The 12,487-nt window shown below is 48.5% G+C and overlaps 1 protein-coding gene across 5 annotated transcripts; it reads right to left on the reverse strand.

Annotated features, from left to right (window-relative positions):
* Nucleotides 1-502: 502 nt before the first annotated feature.
* PDP2 (pyruvate dehydrogenase phosphatase catalytic subunit 2) lies at nt 503-10,811 on the reverse strand. 5 transcript variants are annotated; one of them, XM_007125861.4, is made up of 2 exons: nt 10,726-10,811; nt 503-8,648 (listed from the first exon to the last, which is right to left on the reverse strand). In XM_007125861.4, the coding sequence occupies exon 2, from the start codon at nt 8,592-8,594 to the stop codon at nt 7,002-7,004; it is 1,593 nt and encodes a 530-aa protein (XP_007125923.1). In that variant the 5' UTR covers nt 8,595-8,648; nt 10,726-10,811; the 3' UTR covers nt 503-7,001. The 5 variants fall into 5 exon arrangements, with proteins under 5 accessions (XP_007125923.1, XP_007125922.1, XP_007125926.1 ...); XM_007125860.4 differs by lacking the exon at nt 10,726-10,811 and adding an exon at nt 10,628-10,718; XM_007125864.4 differs by lacking the exon at nt 10,726-10,811 and adding an exon at nt 10,645-10,705.
* Nucleotides 10,812-12,487: the final 1,676 nt, after the last annotated feature.

A 12,487-nucleotide genomic window follows, 5' to 3' on the forward strand; every position in this document is an offset into this window, starting at 1 on the left:
TCATCCATCCACGCCCACGGTCTTTTCTGGGTCTGGACACTCCTCACCTGCCTCTCCTCACTTCCATGCCACCCACTCAGTTTTCCTCCTACTTCTCTGGTCTCTCTTTTGCTGGTTCCTCTCTATCTGCTCCTCCCTTGATCATCCATTCATCCATCCATCCATCCATCCATCCATCCATCCATCCATCCATCCATCCATCCATCCATCCATCCATCCATCCATCCATCCATCCATCCATCCATCCATCCATCCATCCATCCATCCATCCATCCATCCATCCATCCATCCATCCATCCATCCATCCATCCATCCATCCATCCATCCATCCATCCATCCATCCATCCATCCATCCATCCATCCATCCATCCATCCATCCATCCATCCATCCATCCATCCATCCATCCATCCATCCATCCATCCATCCATCCATCCATCCATCCATCCATCCATCCATCCATCCATCCATCCATCCATCCATCCACCCATCCATCCACCCATCTGCCCCCCATCCCTCCTTATTCATTGTACAGTCAGTAAGGCAGGGGGCTAAGCCTGACATTACAGGGATGAGGGTGGGGAGGAGAAAAACAAGGACAAATGCCCAGCAGCACCTGGTGGCAACACCGCAGGGAAAGTGGGGGAATTGAGGTGAGACTTTCTGCGTTGCCCCCACCCCACTCCGTGCTGATGAAGAGCAAGCCATGTCCTCTCTGAGGTCGCTGCGTGGCCTTGTCCACTTCCCCATCCCCAGAGATCACCCGAGGGGCTCCTTCTTGCCCTCTCAGCCACTTTTGGCCAGCTCCCCCTCAACCTTCACTATAACGCTTGCCCCTACTTCCACAATATCCCCAGAGCCCGTCCCAGACCCCCGGGCTGGCCCTTCCCCGTCCCCACTGTGCCCAGTGTCATGAGCCAATCCCTGGACAGCTCTGCATGCCCGGCCCCGGGGCCACACAAGGTGTTTGCAGGTGAACTGGACAGAGCAGCAGCCCATGGCAGACATTCCTTCTATTCATCTGCTGCGCGGAGAATGGCGCTGTGAAGCCTCACACCTCAGATGGGACTCGAACCCACAATCTTCCAACTGAAAACCACAACTCGTCTCAGGACTCAACGAAACTCAGGTTCTTTATGTCTCGGCGCAGAAGTAATTCAGCAAGAGGCAAAGTGACAGGTAAGAAGTAAATTTATTAATATCCTTTGTAAAGAGGTTGCAGGAAAATGGGGCCTGAGAGGATGGTCATGTCCCAGGTCTCTGTCGAGTTCCTGGGACGGGCTGCCAAGTGAGGGTCCTTGGCTTCATGCAGGGGAGAATTCAAGAGCTAGCGAGCCGTAGTAAAGTGAAAGCAGAGATACACATTTCAATAGGCAGAAGGTGAGGGGGCCCCGAAATATGGGGTGGTTAGTTTTTTGGTTTGGGTTTTTTTTAAATTTATTTTATTTATTATTTATTTTTGGCTGCGTTGGGTCTTCGTTGCTGCGCGCCTGCTTTCTCTAGTGGCCGTGAGCAGGGGCTTCTCTTCACTGCGGTGCAGGGGCTTCTCATTGCGGTGGCTTCTTATTGTGGAGCACGGGCTCTAGGCACGTGGGCTTCAGTAGTTGCGGTACGCGGGCTCAGTAGTTGTGGCTCGCAGGCTCTAGAGTTCAGGCTCAGTAGTTGTGGCTCACTGGCTTAGTTGCTCCGCGGCATGTGGGATCTTCCCGGACCAGGGTTCGAACCCGTGTCCCCTGCATTGGCGGGCAGATTCTTAACCACTGTACCACCAGGGAACTCCCTAGGTGGTTAGTTTTTATGGGCTGGGTAATTTCATAGGCTAATAAGTGGGAGGATTATTCCAACTATTTTGGGGAAAGGGAAGGGATTTCCAGGGTGATGTCTTGGTAATCTCAATCATCCGCCTTCTGGTTGCAACCAGTCTGAGGTCCACAGTGCTTGGGGTCAGCACGCAGTCACCATCCTCCACCTGGGGTGGGGGGGGTGGGGTTTAGTTCCTTCAGAACAACTCAAAGCTAAGTGTCAGATTGTTCTGCATTTGCCTTGAGGAGGAACTGTTTTATCCACGAGCTATTGTCATTACTTTTCTTGTTTAACTGCTTTTCCTTTGTTTCTGAATTCCCTCACTTCCCTAATTAGTAACTCTTGTGCCGCTGTTTGGAACTCTGGGAAAGTCTAGAAGACCAGGGCCTTTTCTACAAATAAAAAACAGGAGACGGGAGGTGGGGGGCAGCTTTTGTATCCAGGAGGGCCCCACAGGGTCCTGTTCGGTTTCACTTATTCCCTCGCCAGTGAAAGTCGGAAGTGGAACTCTGGCCCCCTTAATCCCTGCTTGCTCCTCCCAGCCAGGAACAGGTAAGGTCAGGGGTCAATGGAACAAAGACACTATGACCCATGGAAGTCCAGCAGAGGTTCACCCATCCATCCCAGAGGGAGCTGCTTGGAGTGCCAGCTACCCACGATACAGAGGGTCACTAGCCTGGGAACTACTTAAGGCCATTTAGTAGCATCAAGTAAAATGGAAGCAAAAACTCTAGAGGTGAAAAGAACAGTATAAATTGACTTCCTCCTCTAGTTAAAGAGCTCAATGTTTAAAATTATATTCTCCCTGTTTTCCCTCTATTTTTATCGAGTTTCAAATGATGGGATATTGGAATGCATGGGTTATCCATCTAGCTTCTTGTCAGCACGCCCTACTTCTCCACCCACCCACCCTGTGCCAAAAGTGGGCCGTGAGATTTTTCCTGCATTATTATCCCTTTCTGAAAGCCCAGTATTGGGACATGTGCACAGCACAGTGGACTTGGTTCAAATTCCTGCCCTACTACAGTGTCAGCGGCAAGTTTTCAAGCCTCCGGGCCTGTTTTTATCATGTTATAAAGAAGGAAACAGCTCCTCCATTACCCTCAGCAGACCTCAAACATTCCCTTTTCTACCTTTGTCTCCCCCAAATCTGCTCCTCCTCAAGGCCCAGTTTAACCTCCCTAGCCCATACTAAATTTAATAACTTAATAGTTGTATTTGCACTTTAAGAAGCACCCGTTGGAGCTGTCCTTATGAGCTGTATCACTCAGAGGCAATGAGATAAAACTCAGTCAGTGGGGGTGGGATGGAGTGGGGTCTTCAACTCTATCTAGGTAGCTGCCTAGACATTTTCCCCAAAGCTGGCTCTGAATTTTTTTTTTTTTTTTTTTTTTTTTTTTTTTTGTGGTATGCGGGCCTCCCCCCGCCGCGGCCTCTCCCGTCGCGGAGCACAGGCTCCGGACGCGCAGGCCCAGCGGCCACGGCTCACGGGCCCAGCCGCTCCGCGGCTCGCGGGATCCTCCCAGACCGGGGCGCGAACCCGGCTCCCCTGCATCGGCAGGCGGACGCGCAACCACTGCGCCACCAGGGAAGCCCTGGCTCTGAATTTAAGATTACCATAGAAGCTGGTTTTACAAGGCCAGTTAAATAATGTGAAATCCCAGCAGGCCTTGGCCCTGAGTATGTGGAGATCCTCACAACAAAAGCCTTCACACTTCCTTTTCATTCTTTTCAGCTTCCCACACACTGTTAACATTAAGCAAGGACTTCCTGTGTGCTCAGCAGTCATCGAAAATTTGCAAAGAAAATTTCTCTTTTGGGTGGACTATTGAACAGACCAGATAAAGGTGGTGAAACAAAGGATGGTCTAATCTAGTACCCTAAGGACCCTAAATATGAATATTCAAAAACAAAAGAAATCAAATCTCATTTTTCCTCTCTTATTTACAAGTTTCATTTAAATATCTCTCATGGTTAGAAAATCAATGTCAAAAAAACATTGGTATACAGTTTACAATACAAATGTCAGTAAATATTAAAGAACATGGTTAATAATTTTTCCAAGTAAATGTTTGTTAAGAAATATTTTCCAGGAGGCCAGTTAAACTAAACATCAGGTGCCCAAGGCATCGGGAACAGAGCCTCAGCCTGCTCAGGAGACGGTCGCACTGCAGTCCATGTGTGTTTTCCACTTGGTAACACACGTGGCAGCTCACAGGAAAAAGCGGTGCCACCAGCCTTTATTCCCCAGCCTCAAAGCCACACCAGGACGTTCTCTGCTATGGGAGTCATGTTCAGAGACAAATGAACCACTAACGATGAAACTAGGATAGCTCAGTTCCAGGATATCCTGATTTAACCTGGGAAGTTAAGGTTTCCCCAAAATTGTCAAACGAAAAATAGGTCACTAGAGGCTGATGGATGAAAGAGTTAAGCTAGACTCATTCTGAATACATTGTCGTGTTCTATACAATTAATTACTCTATTCTTTAATTCAAGTTTGAGCTGTTTCTATTTCCCTCATATAAAAGGTGTCAGCTCAGTTGTGTCTAACCTAAGTCTTAACCCACTCGATCTCTTAGGCCAATCGTACTTCTGGGAAAAATGTTTATATATTAACATACCTCAAAGTTTACACTTTCATTATAATAAATTAGCTTTAATGTTACAAATAACATCTCAGAAAACTGAATAAGTAACTTGACATAGCATACTAACTTGAATTTAGAACTTCTCTATCCATTTTGACCAATCCCCAGAATCAGCAGAACTGTATTATTTACATATAAAACAATATCTAAAATATGCCAATATTACCATTTCTCACCTAAAACAGTAAATATGCTGTTTAAAGCACCAAAGCATACTTTATTCAAAAGTGACATCCTAAACATTAAAGATTCAATCTCATTTTTTTAGTTCATTTCAGAAGTCTCAATATCAGAATCTTTACATAAAGGGAATGATAAGTGTTTTGGAAGACCTGACAAGTACCACCAACCCCCTCTCAAATCCCAGGGTCCTCAAGTGGTAGCCCATGTGCCTCAGGAAGGCCAGTGACAGCAGAACTGTGGTCAGGGAATCAGACATGCTGGGGTTTAACCAGGAGGTGCTCCTTGGAGCATTCATGGCAAGAGCAGACAGAGTTCACAATGGAAAAAGGCAGACAAGAAACCAGCCTTTCCTCTCTCTCAATATACCAATTAGAAAGCAGGAAATCTATTAGGCTGAGAAAAAACACAGATACCCTTGAAGGAACAGGTGGGAAGTCTGTATTCTCTCAACTGTCCCACAGGTTACTTAATCAGATATATTTATGACCCAAGCTAGGCTCCAAAACAGGATTCAGACACTGTAATCCCGGTAAATCAGAGAGTGCACCAGGGTTTAGCTGGCATAAAGAACAAGGATGTCAGACAAGCAGTCTTCGGCTCTAGTAACAAACCGTCATGCAAGGTGAATGATAGGGATTCACGTTTTATTTCTGAGTTAAGATCTAGGAGATCAGAAGGAATATTAATAGTTTCAGAATAAAAGGACCAAGGCTTAAGCACTCAAAGGAGAATTTCTTAGATGAAGCCATATCAGTAAATGCACAGGGAAATATCCGCAGGCTAGAAGTTTCTCAACACTTGAATGTCCTGAATGTGAACAAAAATGTGGAAGTCAAACCTAGCTATTTGCTTTCCTTTCAGTACGAAAGGGGGTGGAGAGAGCGATCAATGAAGATAGTGCAGGAACATAAAAAGTGTCAGTTTTGTGGGATTATATTTGTGTTTCCATTTAGGGACACATTTCCTGTTGTTTAAATGCTACAGCAATTCAGAACATGAAATTCAGCCCCCCAGAAAGGATCCACATGGTTTAATTTTCAAATAAACACAGACTGTGCAGCCCACAGAAGCCAGTACAGGTTCCTATACTAAACAAGGTCTAGTTCCCGAGGAGTAGCAATGGCCATTTATCCCACAGTCTATGGGCAAGTGTACCATCTGAAAAATCTCACTCCTCCCTCTTCCCCACTGCCCCTCGGGATGCAGCTAGGGAGACTTAGTGACTGTTCTCAGGTCCTTCATGTTTTTACCTCTCCAGATTCAGGCTGAATTTTAAGTCTAGAATCCACTGTATAAGCAGTCCTGCCTAAACTGTCTGTCACAATTACCACATGCAATCTTGAATTTTCTCCTTCCCTGCAACCATGTGAATTGGGAGCATTCTTTCTAGACAGTATTGCACAGTCAGCAGGAGGGTGAGGGAGCTCAGCACAGCAGAGGGGGAAGGAACATTAGGTGGAATTAGAAGAATGTTTGAGAGGTATAATTAGAAAGGTTAAGTGCTATGAGTAAATCTGCAGAGATTTACTAAACCCTGGAGGAAATTTTATTAATGCAGGAAAGGAGTTAAGGCTCAGACAGAAGTAACCTCCTAGCGTGGCTCAAAGGTTCAGGGGGTGGGACTCAGTGGAAAGGCCCGAAAGCTGCACAAATAAATTCAGCCGGTCCAGAGGCCTGGCCACCTTCACCCTCAGCTGAAAACCAAGAAAACTCATTCCAAGCATGCTCCCTTAGAGCAGGCCTGTTTGCAAGTTTGAGGACTCAATTTAAAATAAACTAAACTGGAACTAGAATGCAGCATTACAAAATGTTTTCACAAGTAAAATCACACACACACAAAAGTTAGAATATTGCATAGAAAAGTGTCCTGTAATATGCTTTGTAAACCTAGGTCTTTAGAAACTTCAAAATAAGAAACAAACAAAACCTCCCTTCATAGTCTAGAAGGCCATGATTACGAATTGAGAATTACCAACTTTGCAGATTTTTGTATCAAGACCTCAGAAGATCCTGAACTTCTTCATATCCTTAGAATCATGATTAATTTTACCCTTCGCAGGCTCAGGCTGACACAGTTCAACAACAGTGTCTTTATACAGGGACTTGGGTTGCACGAGCCCCAGCCAAGTCTACGGTCTCTGTGTTCCACCCTTTCTGCGTAGAAGAGGTGACTAAAACATGCAGGGACATAAAATCACTACTATGGTTTTTAATCCTAGGCTGTTTTTTCTCTCACATTAGTCTATTATTAAGCAAGCTACATCTGCCTGCCCTTTAACAACAAGGTCTAAATAGCCAGTTTAAGAGTAAGTGAAAATGTCTTAGAAGAGCATTTAAATTAACCTTGGCAACAGGATGGGAGACTCTTAACTCCCCTTGTAAGATGAACCAATCGAGTCTGAGTTAAAATACACCACAGTGACAGAGATATCATCCCTGTACATCCTTGCCAAGTCCTCCGGCAACGTCAGCATCGCCGACAGCCGCTCAGGCTCCATCTCCCCGTACTCGTTGCTCCCTATGGCGTATCTGATCAGACGTGTGGCTGCGTTTTGGTCGGTGGCGTGGAGCCCCTGGGCTTTCCTCTGCAGCAGCAGGCTCTGCATGAGTCCCAGGTTGGCGGGTCTCTGGGCCAGGTCTGGCTTGTGCCGACACACTTCAGCCAGGTGCTCCACCACCAGCCTCACCACATCCTCATTGCCCAGCACATCCCACAGGCCGTCAGAGGCCAGCACAAGGAACTTATCCTGGGGCCTCAGCCTGTGGTATGTGACCTCAGGCCTGGCCGTCAGGTAAGGTGGAGTGTAGTAGTGTGGGGGGGTGAACTGGTAAATGTTGAGGGCCTCGGTGTCAAAGCCCCGCTCCAGGACACTGCGCTGCAGCTCTTTACTCCACTTCAGCTGGACGTCCCCGAAGGCCCTGCAGGGCATGAGAACGCCCAGCAGCCTGTTGTCCATGATGATTGTCCTGTGCTCTGACTCAGGATGCTCCCTCTTTAGCCGTGACAGCTCGGTTGGGTTCCAGGCATTGTGGTCTCGGGTGAGGGGCAGACAAGACCACATGCCATTGTCCTCCTGGACACCAAGGATGGCCCGGCAGTCACCAGCGTTTGCCACATGCAAGTGAACTCCATCGACATGGGCCATGCAAGCTGTCGCCCCTGAGAAAGCAACCTGGAGTGAAAGGTTCCTGGTCATCTCATCTTCCAGGGCAGCCTGGATCTCTAGCGAGATGTCAGAATCCAGCCTCTGGAAGGAGTACATTAATGCTTCCTCAATGTTCAGCCCCATTTCCATGTGCAGGTTCAGCAGCTCCTGCCAGTAGACACGGAGGTGATCAAGGTGCACTGACGTGACATCCTTGTAGATACTGTCCCCTGGGTGCTTGAGCCACTGCAGAATGGGCAGCAGGGGCTTCATGCTTTCCATCGCCCCCTCCATCTGCTCCAGCGTCTGCTGGGACATCAGTGACACTGCCACATAGTAGAAGAGCCTCTCGCTCACCGCTTGAGCACATGCGTGGCCACCATGTCCATCGAAGACGCCAAACATCAGCCCATTGGTCTGCAGGCAGGCGGCTACACCTCCCCGGTCCTCCACTGGGAAATTGGCAGCCAGCTGGTTGCTCTCAAACCGCAACACCGAACTTGGGACTCCACTGACAAGGTCAAGAATCTTGTGGGCCGACTCACCGGCTCGCAGTACTTCATTTACCTGCTCAGGGCTGAGCGGCAAGTGGAAATCATCTTCCTCTGTTGATGTGTGTCTAAAGGCTTTCTGCAGAGCAATGCCACCACATGAGGCATTGTTTTTTAGGGTGACTGGCCCCTGGGGAAAGAGCCTCCATTTTGATTTAATCCTATTTGAGGCATACCTTGAATATAAACGTTGTCCCCCTTGTAATGTGGCAATGCTGTTTCTTGCAGAATTGAAAATCCAGTAGGACACAGTACTTGACATTCTGAAACTGTATGAGCGAATGTGTTCCTTCCGCAAAAAGGGTTTTTTTTAAACCTGAAAATTTAAGAGTTTAAGAAAGTTTTAAATTTAATTTTTTAAAAATAATGACTTCTGAAAACACTCAATCTCAAAATACTTAAGCAAGTCTCCATACCTCCCATTATGATATATAATCACATTTCAGAAAATGGGTTTTTAAACACTGATCTTAAAGAGTCACTGAGGGCTACCCCCAGGGGCCACCTTTTCCTCCTTCCCAAATCCTTTCCCTTGCCAGGGCCCAGTGCCCAGCTCCCATGTTCACTCTCCCCAGTAGGCTTTAAGTGTTAATTTAAATATAAGCTCGTTCTTGCTCCCCCAGCTATCTTGGTGGCTGCTCTCTGTTGGACGCCATCCAGCACCTAAACCAGGAAGATGGTGGCAGCAAAGAAGACGGAAAAGTCGCCGGAGTCAGATCAATTCTAGGCTCCAGCTGGTTATGGTAAGTGGAAAGCATGTGCTGGGGTACAAGCAGACTCTGAAGATGATCAGACAAGGCAAAGTGAACCTGGTCCTCCTCGCCAACAACGGCCCAGCCTTGAGGAAATCTGAACTAGGGTACTACACCATGTTGGCCAAAACTGGTGTCCGTCACTACAGCGGCAATAATATTGAATTGGGCACAGCGTGAGGAAAATACTAAAGAGTATGTACACTGATCCAGGTGACTATTAGAAACAAGCCAGAAGAAACTGGTGAAAAGCAAATCATGCAAAGTTTTTCTTTAATAAAACTGGCCAGAGCTTGTTCTACATGTATGTAAATGAATGCCTCAAACATTGGCTAAACATGGCAATTTCAGAGGCCCAAAAGCACACTAGGTATGATACTAGCTGTCTAGCAGCAGACACACTACTTCACTTGCCTGAGTTCCAGTTGTCCATCCGTGGAATGGGAATACTAGTTTCATAAGGTTTTGTGACGGTTTAAAGAAATATAACCCTTCGGCTCCAAAAAAGGTATTATTACTTTTATCATTAGGTGTATCACTGGGGATTAGAGGTTGTTTCCACTGTCTCTGCTTATAAAATACCAAACTGCAACGCCTAACGCTTCAACCTTTCCCCTACTTAGGTTTTAACCTACTTATTTCCCAAGGCTGGCATCAGTAGGTCAAAGGGTGTAGACTCATATTGCCAAACTGAGTTCCAAAAGGTTCACATCTGCCTCCACAAGGGCATGAAGGAAGCAGTTTCCTAGCACTTGCAAAAGCCTCTGGTGGTATTTTTCCTCAGACAAAAAAAAAGCTGCTCTATTTTCTATTTTCTCTCGTGACCCGGGAGGAGAGTTTCCACGTGTTTTCAGATTTCGTTTATGAATCCTGCCCTCCTCAAGTTTGTCTGTTGGGGTGTGGAGAGCGCCCACACTTGAGGACCGCCCCCTCTCCCCAGCCCACCCCGCCGGAACTACGGACCGGAGCGGTCGGGCAGGGCACGCAAAGGGCGCCTCCCCGCGTCCCCCAACCCCACCCCCAGCCCTGCAGAGAAGCCAGGCGGCGATGCCCGACGCAAGGCTGTCGGCCGCAGACCGGACCCAAACAATTTCGCGTATCTAAAGAAAACAGATCCCAAAGTCAAGCCTCACAGATAAGAAAGAGCGCGGCCTCCGAAGTCCAACAAGCCCTATCTCCCTCAAACCCCGGCGCGGCCACGTCCCTGAGCCCCAGCTTCCGGGTCTATAGAAAAGGGGAATTCAGTTGAGATGCTGAGCTCACAGAGGGTACTCTGAGGGCTAAAACAGCTACTGCGGAAGTCCCGGTACGCAGCCAAAGGCCCTGCGCAAGACCGCGAGCCCACGTGGCGCGTGCGCGCGAGAGGGGTGACCGTAGCTGTGACCAAGGCTCTTCCCCGTCCGCCGCGGGCCCGCCCCCTCACCTCACCTCACCTCACCTCCACTCTCCACCCCATCACGTGAGCCGATGCTGCGGGCCGGAGCGGACCCGGCGAGGTTAGAGGCTTACACATCCCGCGCTCACCCCCTTCCCTACATCGCACCTTGGTCCTCCTCTCACCCGCTTGCGCCAAAGCCGCCGGGTCCGTCAGTCAATTCTGCGCCAGCCTAAGGTGCCGCGGCTGCCCCCACCCGGACTCACCTCCCTGAAGGGACCTCTGGTGCTGATCCAGCTAGAGAAGGAAGCATCCTCTCGCCACCCTTTATTGGTTCATCTGTGGAGGCGGGCCCCTGACGGACAGCGTAATTGCCCAATGGCTGAGGAGGGCGAGAGGGCGGGATCCAGAGGGGCCCAATCCGGTTCCTCCCCCTCCCCCGCCCATCCTACCCAACCTTTACCCCCACCTCCCTCAGGCTCTGACCTTGGGTAGGCTCGGCGCCGGGCTTCAGGACCAGGTAGTCTTGTGGCTGAGCACCCCCACCACGTGACACCCCCCCTCCCCGTTCTGCGCACCCCAAACCGAGCAACCTCTCCCATTCCTCCGTGCTGTTAATAATACCCCACGGCTTCCTCTCCATTTCTGTGCTGACCAGTTCAGACCCCTCTCCCAGCCGCCACGCCCTTCTATATCCACTTGGACGCCTCCCTCTGGAGGCCCTATGTACACCTTAAAGATAGCTTGTCTGGACCTCATCTTTCTGCCAGACCTTCTCTTCCTCTCCTCCCCTAACCCAGTAACGGCCCCATCATCTGCTCAGAGACCCAAGCCCCAAGCCTGGGAGCCATTTTGACTCCTCTTCCCTCACCCCCCACCCGTCTCCTTTCAGTTGTCTAATCCTGTTCATCTCACCTCCTAAATATCTCTCCAATCCAAATATTTGCCTCCAGCTACCCTCCTACTCCACTGCAACCTTCTCATCTGGTCTCCCCAGCTGTGACTTCAACTTAGCCCTAGTTGCTCTGCTTCTACAGATCAGGTAGGGTGACCCTTCTACAGCTCAAATTGCTGCTGTAAAGTCTTCATTGGCTCCCCACCAACCGCTGGGCCTTGAACTGACAATTACATTGGCATGGCCACTGATGGTTACCACAATAGTTAGTGATTGATACGTTGAGAAAGGCTGAGAACCAGGACACCAGATATTTCCTCAGTCCCTTCCATTGTGGAATTCCAGTTATGGCCTGCTGGAATTGCTTTACTAGACCTTGTCTATTACCTCTGATAAATCAAGTGCAGTCTTCCCTGGAGGCAGAGAAAAATAGGAGACGACCAGAAAAGGCCACTTAGAGCCCTGAAAAGGTCATCTTCTGGAAGGAAGACACACTGGCTTACCTGGGGAGCCTGGCCAGCCCACCTGGATCCAAGGATGTGGCTGCCATAAAACAGCTGCTGTCAGACTTGCCTCTGATATGATATTCATACCGCCACTCACCCTTGGCCCTTTCCGGAAGTTCTACCAGTAAGTCAGAATTTGCAATATCTCTCTTCCTGGATATTAAGATGGCTGTTTCGGACTTAAACTAAAAATAACTCCAAGGGATTCTAAATAAATGGGTATAATTATTATTATTTTGTATAGATAGTCCATTTGCGGTTATAGAGGGTTATCCTTCAGGACAGAGGCAGCACAGCTTAGGGGTGCCTACGATACGTCAGGTCCTGGGCCGACTACAGGGAACACACAGATGGCTGCCCTCACCACACTTTCCTGAGACTATTACATCACTCTGCTGTCTGAAACCACTGAGTTTCTAAGTTACCACACACACACCACTTCCAAAGTAAAAATGCACCCTTGAGGATTTTGTGTGCACTGGAACTTTTGTTTAAAGGCTATAACCAGCTCAGTTTCCCTATACATGATGGCTAGCCCAAGAACCCTATCCAGTCTCCCAAGGCTTCCTTGTCACGAGGTCTTACTAGAAAAAAAATTAAGGAAAAGGACTTATCTCTGCCCAGAGA

This window comes from Physeter macrocephalus, unplaced genomic scaffold (assembly GCF_002837175.3).
Source record: "Physeter macrocephalus isolate SW-GA unplaced genomic scaffold, ASM283717v5 random_177, whole genome shotgun sequence".
NCBI classification, from domain to species: domain Eukaryota; kingdom Metazoa; phylum Chordata; class Mammalia; order Artiodactyla; family Physeteridae; genus Physeter; species Physeter macrocephalus.